This window comes from Maniola hyperantus, chromosome 5 (assembly GCF_902806685.2).
Source record: "Maniola hyperantus chromosome 5, iAphHyp1.2, whole genome shotgun sequence".
In the NCBI taxonomy this organism is placed as follows: Eukaryota; Metazoa; Arthropoda; class Insecta; order Lepidoptera; family Nymphalidae; genus Maniola; species Maniola hyperantus.
The window spans coordinates 13,691,954-13,712,582 of NC_048540.1; the positions used below are offsets into that span (position 1 = coordinate 13,691,954).

General features: G+C 36.4%; 3 protein-coding genes and 1 long non-coding RNA gene across 13 annotated transcripts in view; 2 read left to right on the plus strand and 2 right to left on the minus strand.

Moving 5' to 3' along the window:
• The window catches only part of PCNA (Proliferating cell nuclear antigen), a 175,851-nt gene extending 161,854 nt beyond the window's left edge, over positions 1-13,997 (plus strand). Inside the window, exons 1-7 of one of the 5 annotated variants that reach the window (XM_069498816.1) lie at positions 9,605-9,627; positions 10,021-10,140; positions 10,380-10,486; positions 10,758-10,915; positions 12,123-12,239; positions 12,826-13,001; positions 13,731-13,997. In XM_069498816.1, the coding sequence (XP_069354917.1) occupies positions 10,027-10,140; positions 10,380-10,486; positions 10,758-10,915; positions 12,123-12,239; positions 12,826-13,001; positions 13,731-13,841 (783 nt within the window). In that variant the 5' untranslated portion in view covers positions 9,605-9,627; positions 10,021-10,026 and the 3' untranslated portion in view covers positions 13,842-13,997. Of the gene's footprint in view, positions 1-9,604; positions 9,628-9,683; positions 9,701-9,763; positions 9,783-9,864; positions 9,877-10,018; positions 10,141-10,379; positions 10,487-10,757; positions 10,916-12,122; positions 12,240-12,825; positions 13,002-13,730 lie in introns of those variants that run through there. The other 4 variants (XM_069498813.1, XM_034968308.2, XM_069498815.1 and 1 more) reach the window with 4 other exon arrangements.
• Positions 302-4,828, minus strand: LOC138402366 (uncharacterized). The gene is made up of 2 exons (XR_011236764.1): positions 3,304-4,828; positions 302-793 (listed from the first exon to the last, which is right to left on the minus strand). It is a non-coding gene; the product is annotated as an uncharacterized lncRNA (long non-coding RNA).
• Positions 6,701-9,145, plus strand: Naxe (NAD(P)HX epimerase). Of its 4 annotated transcripts, XM_069498812.1 has the most exons (5): positions 6,727-6,738; positions 6,854-6,875; positions 6,973-7,187; positions 7,804-8,127; positions 8,841-9,145. In XM_069498812.1, exons 3-5 carry the CDS (start codon positions 7,006-7,008, stop codon positions 9,067-9,069), a joined length of 735 nt encoding a protein of 244 aa, XP_069354913.1. In that variant the 5' UTR covers positions 6,727-6,738; positions 6,854-6,875; positions 6,973-7,005; the 3' UTR covers positions 9,070-9,145. The 4 variants fall into 4 exon arrangements, with proteins under 4 accessions (XP_034824195.1, XP_069354912.1, XP_069354913.1 ...); XM_034968304.2 differs by having other exon boundaries at positions 6,701-6,875; XM_069498811.1 differs by lacking the exon at positions 6,854-6,875 and having other exon boundaries at positions 6,719-6,738.
• Positions 13,998-15,455: 1,458 nt separating the features above from the next.
• LOC117982034 (zinc finger and BTB domain-containing protein 17-like) overlaps positions 15,456-20,629 on the minus strand; it is a 216,961-nt gene continuing 211,787 nt past the window's right edge. For 2 of the 3 annotated variants that reach the window (XM_069498764.1, XM_069498763.1), the window contains exons 9-11: positions 20,243-20,383; positions 19,532-19,738; positions 15,456-19,054 (exon numbers count right to left, since the gene is read on the minus strand). In XM_069498764.1, the coding sequence (XP_069354865.1) occupies positions 19,551-19,738; positions 20,243-20,383 (329 nt within the window). In that variant the 3' untranslated portion in view covers positions 15,456-19,054; positions 19,532-19,550. The remainder of the gene's footprint in view (positions 19,055-19,531; positions 19,739-20,242; positions 20,384-20,629) is intronic. The other variant, XM_069498765.1, reaches the window with a different exon arrangement.

The following is a 20,629-nucleotide window of genomic DNA, read 5'->3' on the forward strand; positions in this document are numbered from 1 at the left end:
GCGTAGTTTCTGCACCTTAAAAACGATTCATGATGCTACCAGCAGTGTTGCTACTTTAATGTGGTCTGAAAACATCAGCTGCAGCGGAAGGAATAAAACAGTATCTTGTCTTATTTCATTAATCTACTAGAGAAGAAACAAAGTATTCTCGAAATTGTTGAAGAATTGACTTTGTGGTCTGATAATTGTGTCGGTCATAATCGGAGCATGATAATCGTTATGGCTTACTTATGATTAAGGATTACCACACTAAAAGATGATAAATCACAAGTGAAGCAGTGGGTTAAATAAAAACCAGCAAGCAGTATAATCGCTCCAATTTATTTATTAATCATTCATCGCAATAATAATCACTGATTTATATTTAATACTATTTACAACACATTAGTTTTTGCTTACACTGATGTATTTATTACTGTTTATTTATATCACTATTAATTTGCATTGATTTACTTGTCACAATTTCTACTTACACTGAATTTACCGACTAACTAATATTTAGAACACAAACTGGCATAGTTTTTGCTGACACCATGTTACGTACAATAATATCTCTCGAAATGAGCTCTCATGGCTTTTTAAAGCTGTATCCCTACCGAAGGCGTCCGGTAGGTGGGCTGTGATTCGCTGTTAGGCTGCGGTTGGCGGTGATTCGCTGTCAGTGGCGGTAAGTGGCTGTCATTGGCTGTGATAGACCGGCTGGGCAGTGATTAGCCGGCCTCACATAGGTTGGCTCGGGTTGGCTCGGATTGGCTCGGGTTGGCTCAAGTGTGTGGCGTAACATTCGGCCGTCCTGAAACAATGATTGCTCCCGCAATGGGAAAACGTTTGGTTAACTTTCTAGTAGGCAATAGCTCAACGAGATCTTCGGTTTCACGTTATTTATAGGAATAGTTGGCAATATAGGAACCGTAAGCACTGTGATATGGCAATTAAGGAGTCTGCTGCACCCAGGCATGTAAATAATTTGTAGCCTCCAAGCCCCTTAATACTTCAGGACCTACCAATGCCTACCAGCTTAGTTACAAGAATGTACCAGGGTAAATGTTATCAGTGTTTACTTTTGTTGCAAAGCTTGTGGGGACTTGCCGCTAAATAACTAAATCCCCCTGTCATACGAAGTTACATTATCTAGTTAGCTTTATCCTATCACAAATTTCGAAAACAACATATTATAATAACCAACCTGTATACTGATCATAAGCGATAACCTTTCGCTATCTTACGGAAGGGTCATATTATGTGATCACTGGTTAACATGAACTCTGTAAAATCCTAATCCAATGCTATTGGTTTGTGATTCAACCTGCGATCTTATCTAACTATAAAACCGAGACAGAAATCTCAATATTCATCAAAATTATTACCGTTTTCAGTAAGAATTTTATTATTTCCATGTCTTACTTTTAAGATTTTTTTTGAAAGACTAACCGGCGGTAAAGTTGAAGTAAATAGCTACTTGCTGTGAGTGCTATTACCCCTTATAAGGAATCTTACTTAAATTCCTGCATGTAAATGTTTTAACGAGCAATGAGATGAAAGTACTGCTACCGAATACCGAAACTTAGACTTGGCTACCGAAACTTAGACTTGGCTACCGAAAACTTAGACTTGGCTACCGAAAACTTAGACTTGGCTACAGAAAACTTAGACTTGGCTACAGAAAACTTAGACTTGGCTACAGAAAACTTAGACTTGGCTACAGAAAACTTAGACTTGGCTACAGAAAACTTAGACTTGGCTACAAAAACTTAGACTTGGCTACAAAAAACTTAGACTTGGCTACAAAAAACTTAGACTTGGCTACAAAAAACTTAGACTTGGCTACAAAAAACTTAGACTTGGCTACAAAAAACTTAGACTTGGCTACAAAAACTTAGACTTGGCTACAAAAACTTAGACTTGGCTACAAAAACTTAGACTTGGCTACAAAAACTTAGACTTGGCTACAAAAACTTAGACTTGGCTACAAAAACTTAGACTTGGCTACAAAAACTTAGACTTGGCTACAAAAACTTAGACTTGGCTACAAAAACTTAGACTTGGCTACAAAAACTTAGACTTGGCTACAAAAACTTAGACTTGGCTACAAAAACTTAGACTTGGCTACAAAAACTTAGACTTGGCTACAAAAACTTAGACTTGGCTACAAAAACTTAGACTTGGCTACAAAAACTTAGACTTGGCTACCGAAAACTTAGACTTGGCTACCGAAAACTTAGACTTGGCTACAAAAACTTAGACTTGGCTACAAAAACTTAGACTTGGCTACAAAAACTTAGGCTTGGCTACAAAAACTTAGGCTTGGCTACAAAAACTTAGGCTTGGCTACAAAAACTTAGGCTTGGCTACAAAAACTTAGGCTTGGCTACAAAACTTAGGCTTGGCTACAAAAACTTAGGCTTGGCTACAAAAACTTAGGCTTGGCTACAAAAACTTAGGCTTGGCTACAAAAAGTTAGGCTTGGCTACAAAAAGTTAGGCTTGGCTACAAAAAGTTAGGCTTGGCTACAAAAAGTTAGGCTTGGCTACAAAAAGTTAGGCTTGGCTACAAAAAGTTAGGCTTGGCTACAAAAAGTTAGGCTTGGCTACAAAAAGTTAGGCTTGGCTACAAAAAGTTAGGCTTGGCTACAAAAAGTTAGGCTTGGCTACAAAAAGTTAGGCTTTTGGTATCTAATATCTATGCAATTTCGTAGGTAGCTCATGATTGAATTTAGGCAATACAGGATCTTTAGTCAAATAATAACAAGTGTTCTATCCATTTCTACTATTTCAGCTACTCGTACATAACCAGGTAGGCGTAATAGCACAAACTGAACTAGATCTAATTATGTAAAACGTCAGTCTAGTCGGCTTAGTAAAATTTTTGACGGTATTTATGGTCCACCTGGCTAACAATGAAGGACACATGGCTAAATCATATGGTTCAAAACAAAATTACCATTTAAACCGAAAATCTAAAGGTAGAATGAGATTAAATTTACTCGGTTGAAAACTTGTCAGCAAAAGTACGTTACATGTGTTGTACATACAAGCACTACTCTTTTTTTCAGGTAACACAAGTATTATCAAAACCATAAGGATGTCTAACTAGTAATGGTTATTACTAATTCGTTTCCTAAAGTGCCTGATTCTGCCGTCATTACACTATTTACTCGTACCAATACACTGGCTCGTACATTATGTGAGACTACGTCTAGAGCCGTATGCGAGTAAGATTTACTTACTGTGCTAAGTTACAACACGTACCAACATCATGAACACTACCTTTAGTATAATAATATATTAAAAAATGAAGTCATACCATACAACATAAATGAGCACTCCCGAACAGGCAATGTTGCGGCGGCATATAGGTACCCGCTGGCTGCAACCCTGCACTCCATGATGAGGTACCTCGCACCGACTGCTGGCGTCAGGCCACAGAACAAAGCCGCTAAGTGGTGACCATCATAGGTGGTGACACTTGCACTTCACGGACTCGCCAAAAGTTCCGAGAAAAGAAAGATAACTTTGAACACAATATCGTTTAAATACAAGTAGCTTCCGGTTGGTTTATGAAGGACGTCTCTCCCTCTTATAAAGATCTATATTCATTTTACAACAATCTAACACCAGATAAAAATTAATTTCACAAAAACTCCACAGTCAACGTAAAATATGATAATATGTAAAACAGAGTTTGAGCACACTGAAACTGTTTAGCAATTGACTCTTAAGATAATATCTGATATCATTGTGCCCATCAAAATCATTTATACGTATCTCACACCTGCCCTCTGTAGTCTGTATGACTGCGGCGGGAATATCACCGACTTAAAAATTAACCTTAGAATTACACTACGACTGAACCGTTTACAAATATGAAAAAAATTACGTCAAAGCTTGTTTCAAAAAAATATTCTGGCTGAGATATGCGGGTAGTCTGAAAACTGCTATCATCGATTACTAGATATTTTTGTTAACTCACGCGAAGCTTAAAGGAAGGGTTACTGTTTGACCTGAAATATGTATGTCTGTTCGTAACTACTCGACAACTTAACCAATTTTGATAAATGATACATCATTCGTCTTGATGGCGTGTGTCACCAAGTACATAAAATACTTAATAAAAAACTCAAAGTTGCGGATTTTATGCGCTTTAATGTGCGGGCTGAAAAAGGTGCGGTGCAAACCGCAGTCAGGGGTTTTTAGAAAACTATTTTTAAAATTACTTGTTAAGTTTTACGTACAGGTATTTTATTTATTTACGGACAAACTCAAAAATAATGCTGTCTTTTTTTTTAAAACATTTTATGCATGATTTTTAGTTCTTTTTCCTTAGTTTAGACAACATGATACCTCTCATATAATTTTTTTTTTTACTGTAGCGGTATGGTGATATAGCACTCTTATGGTTTTCCACATAGGAAAAACAGCATGCGTGGTTGGGAAGCACTTCAACTAAGACACCAAGTATGTTTTCTAGAATTAAACTGCGAATTCAAATTGCGGGTATCTCAGTGAGATGCTGCGTATTTTACACTATGCATTAATATCATTATAAACGGGATCAAAATTTGAAATGAGTAATGGATGGATCATACCTCGGTTAACATGTCTACGTAGCTGTGGAAGGTTGACATCGAGTGTCGAAACCATAAACACTGCAGATGAATATCTCTTTCCAAAATTCTTCTAAGGATTTTCCGGGCCGCAGAAGTGTCTTCTTGCCGCTCGTTTTACATGAATTTTCACGTGGTGATTTGTTCTATCCTTGCGGACAAACAAAGCAGCCCGTCTTTTCCGAATCGGCGCGATTATGCCACATAGCCTTCCTTATCTATCCCACTTCTGAGATGAAGCAGTTGGTTAAATAAAACCAGCAAGCAGTATAATCGCTCCAATTTATTTATTAATCATTCATCGCAATAATAATCACTGATTTATATTTAATACTATTTACAACACATTAGTTTTTGCTTACACTGATGTATTTATTACTGTTTATTTATATCACTATTAATTTGCATTGATTTACTTGTCACAATTTCTACTTACACTGAATTTACCGACTAACTAATATTTAGAACACAAACTGGCATAGTTTTTGCTGACACCATGTTACGTACAATAATATCTCTCGAAATGAGCTCTCATGGCTTTTTAAAGCTGTATCCCTACCGAAGGCGTCCGGTAGGTGGGCTGTGATTCGCTGTTAGGCTGCGGTTGGCGGTGATTCGCTGTCAGTGGCGGTAAGTGGCTGTCATTGGCTGTGATAGACCGGCTGGGCAGTGATTAGCCGGCCTCACATAGGTTGGCTCGGGTTGGCTCGGATTGGCTCGGGTTGGCTCAAGTGTGTGGCGTAACACAAGCTTTATGCTAAAAATGCAAAATGTACATACGTGGAGTAAGATGTAATCCATGCACAAATAGAAAAAAATGGAACAGCTGAAAACAATGCAGATTACTAAACTAAGAGATTGGTCACAGTTTACAAGAACATGCGAAGGAAACAAAACTTTTTGACAAGTTTGATTTGGCACTACAACATATTTTTAAAGACCACATCCCGTTACAAAGGTGATATATCAGGACCGTTTGTTATATCAAAAAAAAATATAAGAACGCGGCAGGGATTTTCAGATTTCGGAATATATTACCTGGCTACAACTAACGCAATAATGCTGGGTGTTATTATTTTATAAAAACTACTTTAAAGAAGACTTTTTTGTATTTCATTAGTATGTTATAGGTACATATAAACTTAAAATTCTTCATCCACTGTAAAATATAACCAACTTTTGCAGTAGGCACCTGCTGACCTCCATTCTTACTTTACGTACCTAATCATTATAAGGAAAATTAGGCTATGTTGGCATGTTTTAGATTTCTATATTGATGTAACCGTTATGTATGCAATTCCACAAAAAATGTTTGGCCCACTGTAGGTTTCTAATTACTTTTAATTAATGGGCTTTATTTGTGAATTTGTAAATGTTATTTTCATTAATTCAGAAGTCACAAGGTTTACACGGATGCAATGGTCAGACTATCGGGCGAATGCAATTATTATGTTTCAGATCTAACTAATCAGTTTCAGAAAAATCAGATAGGTACATTGTTGCTATCTCACAAAACTCCTAAATGATTTTTGTGAGATAACTACTGTGATCTTTTGTCCGAATATTACTTATGTATAATCAGTGAAGACGTATTATGAAATATTAAGTAATAGATCCGACTTTTATTTCAAATTTGTAATAGTAAAAATTGCAGCCATAAAGTCGGTTTACAACTTATGCACACAATTTTTTAGCACAGTTGCGAATATTACCAGCATAAAGTCGCATATCGTCCATTTTGAAGAAATTGTGAGTTTATATTTTATTTATTAATGATAAAGTATTTCTAGTAATGGTTAATGATAGGTACAGTTAAGTGTTAAATATTACAAAAACAACTGAAATTGTATCTCTAGTAGTTAAGAAATTATGACCCGATTTCCCTAGCATTTTTGTTTTGGCTCTCCTGAAAAGTAGCAAAAATCCACATCCGACCTTATGATACTTCCACGAATACTAAAAATATTTTTATGATTTAATTACGAATTTCGACGAATCTATTTCAATAAAATTGTCAACTGTCAGATTTTGATTTTTGACTTTGACCACCACTTTGACCTTGACCGTTTTGATGTTTTGATTTGGTTCACATTTGGTTTATGCGTGGTTTATGCTATGGGAGACGAGTTTTGCAGGTTTTTGGATTTATTTTGCTCGTAGTGAACCGTGGCTTCGATCTTATACAAATAAGTTTAATTACATAATTTATCTAGCTGAAAATAAGTTTAAAAATTAAATGTTATTTCACAGGTTTCTAGGAAGTGCGTTAGTGGTAACTTATTAATTTAAATATATTTAGATCGATGACGAAAGACCGGTGATTAAATGATGTTTTGTATTTGTATTGAAAATAATATCTCTATTTGCAGTTGCGATTAGCCAATATTTGCAGCTACAACGTCATGGCATGCAGTGGGAACTGTAACTACAGTATGGATAAGAAGTTAAACTATTTGAGTCAAGAAAATGCTGTTGCTTTGGATCAAGAGTTATTCAATGACTACAAGTTTAGTGTTGATCAGCTTATGGAGCTGGCGGGCTTGAGTGTGGCTACTGCAGTTGCCCGTGTTTTTCCTGCTTCAACGTAAGAATTTTATTTATTACGACTACTAGTGGATACCTGGTGTGTTCTACTATGCTAAAAACCACTAAAATGATCCACCTACGCATTATTGCCTTTCTACTGAAACCGGTTTGGGGGCATAAAGGTTGGATGGTTTCAAAGTCTATAATGGACACAGGTGGATATAAGTTTTAGAAAATACTGTGAACTTACACTTTATTTTTCGGAATAAATAGCCTATGTCACTCTCGGGATCTTTAACTATGTCTGTGCAATCACGTCGATTTGTTGCTCCATAGCGGCATGATTGAAGGACAAATGAACAACAAACTTTGCATTTAGATTATTAAGTAGGACCAGCACCTGTAACCTGTATGCTCTTTAACAAGCCTAAACCAACAATGAACAGTAAAAATAATGTTCTCATTTAATTTCAGATACAAAATTAATGGAGATTAGCCAGTGCACCAATGTGTGCATTTACTGCACTATACAACACAAGTGCATCTCTACTCTAATCACTATCACTATCATAGTCTGATAGGATGGCAACCCAATACAATCATAGAGAGAGAGAGATCAGAAGAGCAATAGCTTTACATGCACTCAGATTTACATCAATATATTTTCCTTTCAGACATAAATCAGCACTGATTATTTGCGGACCTGGTAATAACGGTGGAGATGGATTAGTAGCAGCTAGACACATGACTCTATTTGGTTACTCGGTAGCCGTATACTACCCAAAGAGGACACCAAAACCTCTTTTTGAAAATCTCCTTTTGCAATGTAAAAGATTTGGTGTAAACATCATAAATGATTTGCCACCACCTGAAGAGCTTAAAAAGGATTATAATGTTTTAGTGGATGCTCTGTTTGGTTTTAGTTTCAAACCACCAGTCAGAGATGCATTAAAACCTGCTTTAGATGCATTAATCGTTTCAGGATTGCCAGTGTGTTGGTAAGTGGATATATTATCTTGAAAAAAGCTAACAATTTTCATGATTTTTTTTAATAAAAGTTCTACATGGAATTCTAAATTCACATACAAAACTCCATAGATAAATGGAATTTAAAACAATGATAAAGAAATTTGTGAAAAGGAATAAGGATGTTGTTAAAATCCCGATAAACAATTTATAGTTTGGTTTTTGTGTACAAAAGTAAGGTGGTTTCTGTGGAAAGTCTGGATTATGTATTTGAAGTGCATTTATTTCCTTTGCTACTTTGAACTCCCATGATTAATTTAACTAATAATTAGCTTGTTCTCATGACTTCACATTGTTTTACATTTTTCAAAGATTCTAGGGAAATTTCTCAAAATCCCTGGCACTCAAGGAATATTTTCTCCAAGTGTCAAATCTCTAGTTCCACCAGCTTTTAGGCTGTGTTTTCTATTAGTCTGAGAACACAGTAGGTACTGTTTTGTATCTAACTAGCTTATGCCTGCGACTTCGTCCGCATGGACTACACAAATTTTGAACTCCTATTTTACCCCCTTAGGGGTTAAATTTTGAAAAATCCTTTCTTAGCGAATGTCTACGCCATAGTATCTATCTGCATGCCAAATTTAAGCCTGATCCGTCCATTAGTTTGAGCTGTACGTTAATAGATCAGTCAGTCAGTCACCTTTTTGTTTTATTTATTTAGATTAACAATTTTTCTTTTTTTTAGTGTTGATATCCCTAGTGGATGGCACGTGGAGACAGGCCCAGATTCAGAAAACTCCCTGAAACCTGCACTTCTGATTTCACTGTCTGCTCCAAAGCTGTGTGCCAAACCAGAGATATTAAAGAATGTGAAGCATTTTCTAGGTGGTAGGTTCTTGCCTCCAGGGATTGTAGAGAAATATAATTTAACATTCCCACCTTATCCAGCTCAGGATCAAGTGGTGGAATTATAAATAAGAAATGGTCACAAGTTGGTGTGGACTGGTGGATGCAAGTAATGTTTTAATAAAATATTATTTAAGTATGTAATAGTATTTAAGTGTTTCTTTTATTATTTGATATTTTTTATAAAAAATATTAATAGGTAAGTACCTAAATATATTCTTTGAAGACTGATTTTTGGATTTTAATTAATAAATTTTTACTATAGTATACCTACTAACAGGCTGCAAACGATGAATCCCAACCGGCTTTATACTACTGTTCTGTAGGTACCTACTCCAATGAGTAATGCTAATGACCATGACCTACTCATGATTTAGATTAAAAGGCCACATTCTTACTTCTTAGTTCTTACAAATACAAAACAAAATGGCATAAATTTTTTAAATATAGAAGGCAAGAAGGTCTGGGGAAAATAATATAAAGTTTGGCCTTTAAAAAAAGAATCTAATGGGGGCAAAATAAGCAAACTTCCCGCCAATGAATTATAAAATTGCTAAATAGCAACTCTCTGTTTCCGTTATAGACCAAAGACAGTAGAATTTATCTCAGTGTTTCTGAACGAAAAGGTTTAACTTTTGACGTTGGTGAATTTCGCGCTATTTTTTCCCGCTGATGCCGGCTTGCTGTCATTTTATAAAGAGGGCAGCAACGTTAAATTTTCAGTTACTCTTTTTAGTAAATTCTTGTTTTAACTTTATTTTTAGATAAAACAAACGAATCTGTAAGTGTTTTACGTGATAATTTGTAGTAAAATCTTTAATTAGTTGATTTGTCGTGCGTGTACGAGTGACAAACTAACCTAATCTACCTACCAAGTAAATTGTTTAGTCAAGTTTTAAGCAGTTTCAAGGAATCACAGCTTAAATCATTACCATCTAAAGTATTTTTATGAGTTTAAGGCATAAAAAATCCATTGTGTATGCATAAATATTGAAAGGAATGACTTTTTTGTTGGATAGGTCAAAATGTTTGAAGCGCGCCTACTCCGAAGTTCCATCCTGAAGAAAGTCCTGGAAGCGATCAAAGACCTCCTCACACAGGCCACATTCGACTGTGATGATAATGGAATCCAATTACAGGTAATTTTAATTAAAAAAAATTGACATCAATCCAAACTACAAATTTGAAGGATAATAAGCAGACTCTTGTTGGGTGTTTCTATCTGAGCTAGTAAGTATATAAGAGAGTATTAATCAATCAGCGTATTGAAGTCCACAGCTGGATATATGCTTTGCTCGGAACCCACCATCACACATGATCCTCCACCTTCCTCATCTATCCACAAACTGGTTGTATAAGAGTGGTATAATTCTTCCAGGCTATGGACAACTCGCACGTGTCTCTGGTGTCCCTGACGCTCAGAGCAGATGGGTTTGACAAGTACAGATGTGATAGGAATATATCAATGGGCATGAATTTAGGAAGGTATGTAAGAATTGTTATATGTAAATACATAAAAGGAAAAGGTGACTGACTGATCTACCAACTGATTGGGCATGCAGATAGCTATTATGACATAGGCATCTGCTAAGAAAGGGTTTTAGAAAATTCAACCCCTAAGGGGGTGAAATATCGGTTTGAACTCTGTGTAGTCCATAAGCATCAGCTAGTATATAATATATAAGAATACAATAGCTTCAGGTATGAAGAATACAAGCAAACTTCTATTTTTTAACTGTTGTTTTTGATGTTTCAGCATGTCAAAAATCTTGAAGTGTGCGGGCGACAAGGACACTGTGACGATGAAGGCGCAGGACAACGCAGATACTGTCACGTTTGTGTTCGAGAGCCCCAACCAGGAGAAGGTCTCCGATTATGAGATGAAACTCATGAACTTGGATCTAGAGCACTTAGGTTATTTTCTTCTTTGTTCTACATATTTTTTTAAAACTAAAAATGGCAAGCAAAAAGCATGCTGGTCACCTGATGTTAAGTGATTACTGCCACCCATGAACATTTGCGCAGTACCTACCAGAGGAACCACCAATGTGTTGCCGGCCTTCAGGAATCTGTTGGTCCGCCCCTTGAATAGCACCGTGTTGAAATCTAATGGGAACACAGCCGAAGGGAGTTGATTCCACAGTTTGCATGTGCATGGAAAAAGGATGGGGCACAACAAGGAATTTAGAATTGGGTATTTGACTTCAATTTTTCTATTACTTTATTATAAACTAGGATAAAAATAATGACGCAAATTGAACGTACGTATTGAACGTAATTTTCAGCGTACGTCATTATTTTTATCCTAGTTTATAATAAAGTAATAATATTTATCAAATTCAAAAGTAGGAAAATACCCAATTAAGAATCACTTGCTTTAATGGTGAAGGAAAACATTGTGAGGAAACCTGCATACCTGAAAGTTCTCAAAGCTGTGTACAGTCTGTTTGTCTCAAGTCACTTGGCCAGTGTGGTAGACTATGGCTGAACTGTTCTCATTCTGAGAACCGGCAAAGGGTAAGGGCAAGGGGAATATTGCAGTAAACTGAGATTATCTTCGTATAATTTTGAAAAATTGTATGTATTTCATTTCTTGTCAAATATGTCTAAAGTCATAAAACAAATAGTTTTTAGAATAATACCATGTAGGAATTAGTTATTATACTTCATAGTTTTTATATTCTTAGCTGTGAAGTGGAAGAGATAACCGAAGTCACAAAACTATAAGCAACAACAAAACCAATAAAATATGGTGTTGATGCAACATGTGCAGCACTATGACTTGCCTTTTTCATTGTAAATATTGGTACTGATTCTGAGCACAACCTAATTTTAGAGTATTCACATCCTCTTCTTACTAATGTAATATGAAAAGGACACGCAGTTTGACAGTTTTAAATTTAATTTTTAGATGATAAAACCCGTGATTTTAGTGCACAGTCGCTAGTTTAAATTTGTTGCGTGCACTAAAATTTAGAGTCTTTAAATGTAAAGTTCATGTTCTATCCCTTTTTAGCATTGTTAAAAAGAAGAGGATGCAGATACTCTAAATTTAGTTTAGAGAAAGACAACGGAATCTGTGCCAATTATGGTGTTAAACTAATAGTTAATTTAATTGTAGGTATCCCAGAGACTGAATACAGCTGCACGATCCGCATGCCGAGCGGCGAGTTTGCAAGGATCTGTCGCGATCTCTCACAGTTTGGCGAGTCTATGGTCATATCGTGCACAAAAGAAGGTAAATTATTTAAAATCTCAAATATTACGTGTAAATAGACTTAATGTGAATTGAACTGGAGACATCTTGACAAAGCTAATGGTCACTAAACACACACGCCAACAAACTGGCCCACCAGTTTGGCGAGTTAGAAATTTAAGAGCCCTGTAAAATCCATCCATTATAAATGCGAAAGTGTGTCTGTCTGTCTGTCTGCTAGCTTTTCACGGCTCAGCCGTTCAACCGATTTTGATGAAATTTGGCACAGAGTTAGCTTACATCCCGGGGAAGGACATAGGAAACTTTTTATCCCGGAAAATTAAAGAGAGTGATTTTAAAATAACCTAAATCCACGCGGACGAAGTCGCGGGCATCATAATATATGTCTGTCTTTAACGTTGTTCTTTTTTTTTTTTTTGTAATTTCTCAATCAACAATAACACTGGGCGTTAACAACTGTAGCACAGTTTCTAACTAAAGCAGTTGTTACCGTTCTTTACTTTTAAGGCAATCAATGGATTTTTTTTTTCATATTTTTTTTGAATTTAGAATTTAGAATTTTGTTTTCAGTTTTCAATGCTAATAGTAAATCACCTTACTTTTTTAGGTGTAAAATTCTCGGCGAGCGGCGACATTGGTTCGGCGAATGTCAAACTGGCACAAACCGCGTCCATAGACAAAGAGGAGGAGGCAGTCGTCATCGAAATGGACGAACCTGTCACCCTCACGTTCGCTTGCCAGTACCTTAACTACTTCACTAAGGCCACCTCCTTGAGTCCACAGGTAATATTATATTCTTATTGGCATCCATATTGTGTACATAAAATCTATATATATATATCTAAGTTTCTACCAATTACAACCTGGGTATTTTTAAAACAAGAGTAAATAGGCATCTTCTAGGTAAACATGTAACATCTTAGGCCACATTCATCACTTTCCATCAGGTGTGAGTGTGGCATTTGCCTATAATTTAAAAAAAAAGAAGTATGTACATAAAAGGAAAAAGTGACTGACTGATCTATCGACGCACAGCTTAAACTGATCAGGCAAGGGCAAAGGCAGATCAGGCTAAAATGCATCTGCTAAGGATTTCTGAAAATTCAACATCTATGGGGGTAAAATAGGGGTTATTGTGTAGTCCACGCGGACATAAGCTAGTTTGTTATAAAAAACCGTAAATAATTAATCTTTTTTGAGATAAATTCTTGCAAAAATTGAGGCAGGTAATTGACCCGAATTTTTTATTTTCTGGAAGAAATAGAATCATTTAGCATGTCTTTACACTGAAGACTTGTTTTTAAAAGCGATTATACTATTATCGAATTTTAATAATACATTCTTAGTTCGATCAAAAGGTTGAGCTGAGACCACTTCGCCCGAATTTTACGAGGCAGAGGCGAATAAAATTTAAGCTAATGTTTTGAAAAGTTTAAAATTCTTGACATGAAAGAGATCAAATATAATTTGAAGGTAGTTACATTTTTTTTCAATAGTAATCTGTCATTTCAGGTTCAACTGTCGATGTCAGCGGACGTGCCTTTAGTAGTCGAATACCGCATTCCCGATATCGGCCATATCCGCTACTACCTAGCGCCGAAGATTGAAGAAGACGATAGCTAGATTAGTACTACTATATTATAACCAAAATTATTTGTTAGGTTCGAGGCACATTGGCGTAGTCTAATCGACGCGAAGCATCAAACCCGCCGAGACGGTTACGACGCGTATGTTCGCTCGTGATATATCGTGCCTACAATCATTTCTATCCAACAACCAGACCATGACGAGAGAAAGTATATGTTCACTAAAATAGTGTCGGTACACCCGCAGGCGCGCTTATTATTTTATTTTTACTGATTGTTAAATAAATTGAATAATAAACACAAGTTAGGTAGTAAAGAGAATTTTAATGAAATATGAGTAGGAGACGACAAATTTTCCTGCGGGTGTACGACGCACGCAACTACCTTTGATGTCGCGGCGGCGCCTTTGACAAGATGCGGCACGTCACAAGGCGACCATATCTAAGTGAACAGACTTTACATTATGTAGTGAAGATAAAGTTCAAGTTTCGGTTTTGTAGTATTTTTAGATAAAACGCTTCACTGCGCTTAGACTGCAATATAGTTTGATCTTGTATTTACTGGTTATTATGATAAGTATTGTATTACAATTTGATTGTAATATTCCGGTGAGATAATTTCTAAATGGTCCAATTTTTTATAATAAACAGCATATTTTGTTAAGTCTCAAAATGGATTTTATTTCAACATCCTTCGAAAAAGAAATGCTGTATATCTTCAATCTGAATATATAAAAGGAAAAGGTGACTGACTGACTGACTGATCTATCAACGCACAGCTCAAACTACGGATCGGGCTGAAATTTAACATGCAGATAGCTATTATGACGTAGGCATCCACTAAGAAAGGATTTTTGAAAATTCAACCCCTAAGTGGGTGAAATAGGAGTTTGAAATTTGTATAGTCCACGCGGACGAATCTTTTGACGAGAGGTAAAGCTTAGCTCAAACCGCTTGATCTAGAAACTTGAGATTTTACATCTATTACGTTTAGACTACCTGAAAAAACAATTTTGGGAAATTTCGGGTGAAAAAATACATCCAGGAAAAATGTTTGAAATGGCGCGTCTAAGTCTTTTTTTAACGTATTATATAGTAAAATGACTAAAATTCCTGAAGCATTTACCAGTTTTACTATTTTTATATCGTAGAACTGTTGCACCTGTCTAGTGATGTAGATACAAACCATTCTCTCAAGAGTACGAGTTTATGATGCAAACTAATGACGCCCCAATCTTCCGATTTGAGTGTAATTCGGCAAAAAGGCATCGATATAAATGACAAGATATGGTTAAGCGAACAAAAATTTTAACGGTTTTGGAACCAAATAAATCAGCGCCACCTCTTAGATACTAATGAACAACCCGTTTGAAAACCAGACGTCACTGAGGTTACATTGGTGCTAAAGCACCACTGAGTCAGGTCAGTGCCATTTTGTTTGTTCAATAGCCCTGTCCATACGAAGTAGTATATAAGTCAATGCAAAAAGGTCTATTTTTTAGGTACTTTATAATAATCCACTAATTTTAAGTGGTTAGTTTGCAAGTTTGTTTGTAGAAAGTAATCTCTGCAACTACCGAACCGATTTTGAGAATTCTGTCACCAATAGAAAGCTACATTCTCCCTAAGTAACATAGGCTTTTCTTTTCAGCGTTCCGGTACAATGCTGTGTAGAAACCAAAGGGTACGGGTTTAATAATAACTGCCATACCCCTTCCAGGTTAGCCCGCATCCATCTTCGATTGCATCATCACTTACCACCAAGTGTGTTGCAATCAAGGGCTAACTTGTATCTGAATAAAATGATAAGTAGGTATAAGGAGTGCCCGATCCTCTTTTACTATACATTCACGGGGTTTACGCACCTTTTAACACCTTCCGAGCGTCTTACAAAATGACAGTTCGTTACCAGGGTTCATATAAGTCCCGCAAATTGCTATTGCGCGAGGCCGCCATTTCAGTGCCGTCAGCACTAAGCCTTAAGTTTCGAGCTGATGGTATATTTTTATTTCGGCTGACGTCATTTTGATGTTAATGAGACATGGTTCCAGCGCAAAAGCAATTTGCGGTACTCATAGTAGCATATAAAATAGCAAACACAAGTCATAATTGACTATGTACTATCCATGTTTCACATGAGTATTGGAATAAAATAAAAATAGAATCACATTAATTTATTATGAATCATCGACTGAACATAAAATAATCACTTCTAACATAATGGAATGTTGAAAATCTTTGAAAAATAATAATTAGAAAATGTAGTAAACTTACTTACGGCGATTACGCACTACACTTCCGTCCGTCATCCGAGTTCTATCCGTCATCCGTGAGAATACCAGCGATTATCTACGACATATGTCATAAGCTCCCATACAAACAAAAAATAACGTATTTTCACAGACTCGGATCGGATGCAGTGCGTAACCGCTCTTACAGTGCGTGTTCCACTTATTAATAGGTACTAACATCAAGAAAAATCGTTACATTAGCTATTTTACATTACATTAGGTAAATTCAGTACTGACTGTTAGACAAGAAGATAATAAAGTTTTTGCCAGGTAGTACTTACTTACCTAGTTATTAAAAAAACAGGCCAAGTGCGAGTTGGATTCGCACACAACGGGGTTCCGTACTATCGTACAAGATATTTTTATGTGCAACGCTGCTAGATAATTACAACAGCGCCATCAATTAATTTATCAAATCACATATAGATGGCGCTGTATTTAAAATGTCTTCACGAAAAATTTCGCGATTTAACCATAAATTCACGGTTTTCGGATTTATTCCTTTACTATAAGACTTACCTATCTACAAAATTTCATGATTCTAGGTTAACGGGGAGTATACCCTTATAGGTTTTCTTGACAGACAGACAACAAAGTAGTCCTTTATGGGTTCTTTTTTTTCTTTTGAGGTACGGGTCCCTAAAAAAACCAGTAGGTAAGTAATTCTATCCTGTTAAATTTGAAAAAATGGTGTTGGTTAGTATGAAATAGTTACTGTAACAATTTATCTTAATCTAAAAATATCTGTTACAAAATAACACCTAAAGTCTGAAACCATTTAAAACCTAGACTAACAGTTCTTCAATGTGCCAGAACTTTATCTATTTATTAAGAAGTAAGACTAGATACTGTTTGGTAATAAATAATAATAAAATAATTAATTAATATTGAGATCTTTAAAACCTTATCTAATAAAACAAAAATCATAATCAGGCTTTACACCAAAGATACTTTTTAGAGTCACTGGCCACTGCACGTTACCTAAATAAATTGTGATAGTAAAAAGAATAACCGGCTGAGTTTGTTGTCTCCTCTCAGACCTGGGCGCGTTTGGAACCCTCGTAGCTTTAGTTTTAAGTTCGCTTAAAAATTATCGCCGCTACATCATCTTACAAATGCAACAATTGACTTTCAAAAAGTGTAATTTATTACCTATTTTGAATCAACCATTTGATTTGATTTGATTTGCTGTACTCTATCCAAGCAATGATGTTAGAACAGTAGCCGACAGGAAATATTGCACATCTACCTTTAGAAAGAGATTTCGGCTTCGTAGAGGTTATTTCTGTCACTCATAATTAAATGATGTTTTGTCGGTCTCAATGACAGGGACAACGCTCTACTCAACCGCTATCTCTTTCTTAAGGTCGATTATTTCCTGCCGGTAACTGTATAGCACTCTCTCTGTTACGTAGTCCCATACATATGACAGAGCCAAAAATATTAGTGGGCATTAACTATTTTGTCACACCAACCGATCACAAACATGTTTTTAAAAAACATTCGAAAACAGTCATTACAAACGAAACCATGTTTTCGAATTGAATTTCGAATGTTTTTTAAAAACATGTTTGTGATCGGTTGGTGACTCAAAATAGTTAACGCCCATTGAGATTTTGGGCTCTGTCATTTGTAAGGGATTACGTAACAGAGAGAGCGCCATATTAACTTCTTTCAGTGGATGGAGTATAGATGAACCTTGACGAATGAATTTATTTAAGGTGTTTCTGCCATTTGCATCTACATTATCTTTGATTGAAATATAGCCACAGACGCTGTCTGAAATTAAAATTAATTCGTCATAAATTAAAATCGAAACCTCTTTGTTCTCTTTAAAAATAATTAAAATACAAGACTAGAAAATTCCAAGATCACAATAATATAGTAAATTAAGTAAGTGGGTAGGTACTTAAAACTATCTTAAGATTATTTAGTGAACTTAGTTAATAGGGGACTATAATTAATTCCAAATAATTATAGGAATGAAAGTAAGTATTACTTATAATAATTATTAAAATTTAAAAGGAGGGTGGGCAGGAGTTAGAAAATTGTACGCTGGGCCCGCTGCCATTAAAAACGACTTTCCGTTAAAATACCTACATATTTAAACAAAAAGGGACTCTTTTTGAAAAGTATTTCGTACTTACGTAGAGAAGTAGTACATACTAAGGGGACAAAAAAATAGTTAAGATAGTCTTCGTTCACACACTCTTTCCTAACATTTTACAAAAGAATTTTCACAAAGACATAATATAACTTTTTATGTCCTCATCTGGACATACTCGGTGGTTTCATGAGATAAACTATTTTGCTACATGTACTGCAGGTAATACGAAATAAAGTAACATATGTATTATATTAGAATTCTATTGGTTATCAAGCCAGGGTCCATACAAAAATGCACATCCTCCTTTAAAACAGTAGGTACAAAAGTACCTAGTGTTTATAAGTGTTTTTAAAGTTGTAGTGTAATAATTTATTTCTAAATTAGGATGTTTTCAAATTTCTGCAAATCGAGTTTTATTTTTAACAAACCCCAAAAAAGGAAGGTAGTTCTTAATTCGGTCCGTGTTTTTTATAACCATGAGTCATGAGACACGATAGAAAATAGAAACGCATTCTTTCAATTTTATTTGTATGGAAATGTCAATGTTAAGTCTGGTGACCCGGCTGCTCTATTCATATTAAAAAAAAACAAATCAGCTAAGATCGCACATCCATTCAGCCTAATCAATCAGAGTCCGTGTCAACAATGTCGTTCTATGGTGTCTTGCGTGCAGACAGCGGGCCGGGGCGCGACTATTTCCACTTCTTGGCGGAGAAGAGCACGGCGCGCTGCTTGAGGAACAGCGAGTAGCTCTGCTTGCGCAGCGCGCTCGCGGCTAGCGCGTCGCGCGGCACGCGCGTGCTGGCGCTCGCCCGCCCGTACGCGGAGAGGCGCGGCCGGCCGCGACCTCTACCTGCACGATCAATAAAAAGTTTTAACTCACACTTTTGGTCTAGCACAGTACCTACTACGACTTTTATAAGTCGCATCGGCATAATTCGTTTATACAGAAAAGCGCAACCTAACGCCTACTAAAATCGAATATATAGTACACACAAAATTACTCTCACGTGTCATTTTAACTCTATTACCCTACTGGCATGTCAAAAGGACGGTTCGCGTTTAAAATAAGGGCTAAAATCGTACTTTTGATATGAAATTTGTTAAAATGGCGCGTGAGGAGTTCAATTTTACGCGTTCTAGACCAATGGAATACAAACCTTATTGCTTGATGTTAAGGTTTTAAACACAAGAGCAACAGAGACTCGTGCTATCTTGCTCATAATTCACGTGTATAAAACATGGCGCGTAGCGTAGGCAACATCCAATAGCGGACGGACGTGCGCTATGACTGGCTGAGATATTCGGGTTGTTGTCGTGTAACGCTCACCTGCCCGCCCTCCTCGTCCTCAGGACTCGCGCTTGAGCTCCGGCACCGGCGGCACAGACGGCGCGGGCGACTCGCTCGCGCCGTCGTCGTCGTCAGCGAGGCGCGCCGGGCTGATGACCTGGTCGTGCAGCGTGCGCAGGTGCCGCAGCAAGTTGGACTTCACGTTAAAGCCTTTGTTGCATAGTCCGCACACGAACGGCCGTTCACCTGCGTTACAAACACGGATGAACTCCCTACTCTCTCTCTTTCATACGCATAAACAAACGGAAAAAGATAAACACAGGCCAAACTGCTTTCTGTGTTCTCCTAGGTACAGTGGTGTAATACAGCCAAATTCCCAACTTACTATTGAGAATCTCTTAAAAGTCCAATAAAGCCTAATAACTTATTTGCACTATTGGATACTATATGGGACTTGAAGCCCTCATGAGCCACAGCAGAATAACTTGGACACGAGACCAACGAGGCAGCCACATGTTACTGTTTATACAATGATACATCAACTTTAAAATTTAGGAACAAAAAATATATGAACTGTAAACCTCTGTCGGTCAAAACACTACATGGTATACCGAAAATTAATTAAATTACTAAATCACAAAAAACTACTATCATGACAATAGAGCAATTTAGATTTAGAAAATTATTAAAACGAATTAAATTTTAGTTTTAAATTACCATAGATTATAACGGTTTAGAAAATCTACTAACCTGTATGTGTACGCATATGTATGAGCATAGAGGCGTGCGACGGGAAGGATTTCTTGCACTGCGGGCAAGTCTTGTTCTGTGCACCCTCTGTGAAACGATTGTGACGTTTGGGTGGGGCACTGTTGTTTGATAAGGCCAATTCTGGACAACCAACATCGAACCAACGTTTAGATAATGATTCTAACACAACTTAACATGGAAAAGGATGCAATGCTTTGCTCGATTTGGCGAAGGAGACGATTAAGGAATAGTGATGATTTTATTTTCCAGCGACATGACTTATTTTCTCCGATCAGACTTTCAAATCGGATTTAAACTATTAATTTTAAGACAACTTATTAATTTTAACGTAGGAAATTAAAAAATCTGAATATATAAATTTAGCAA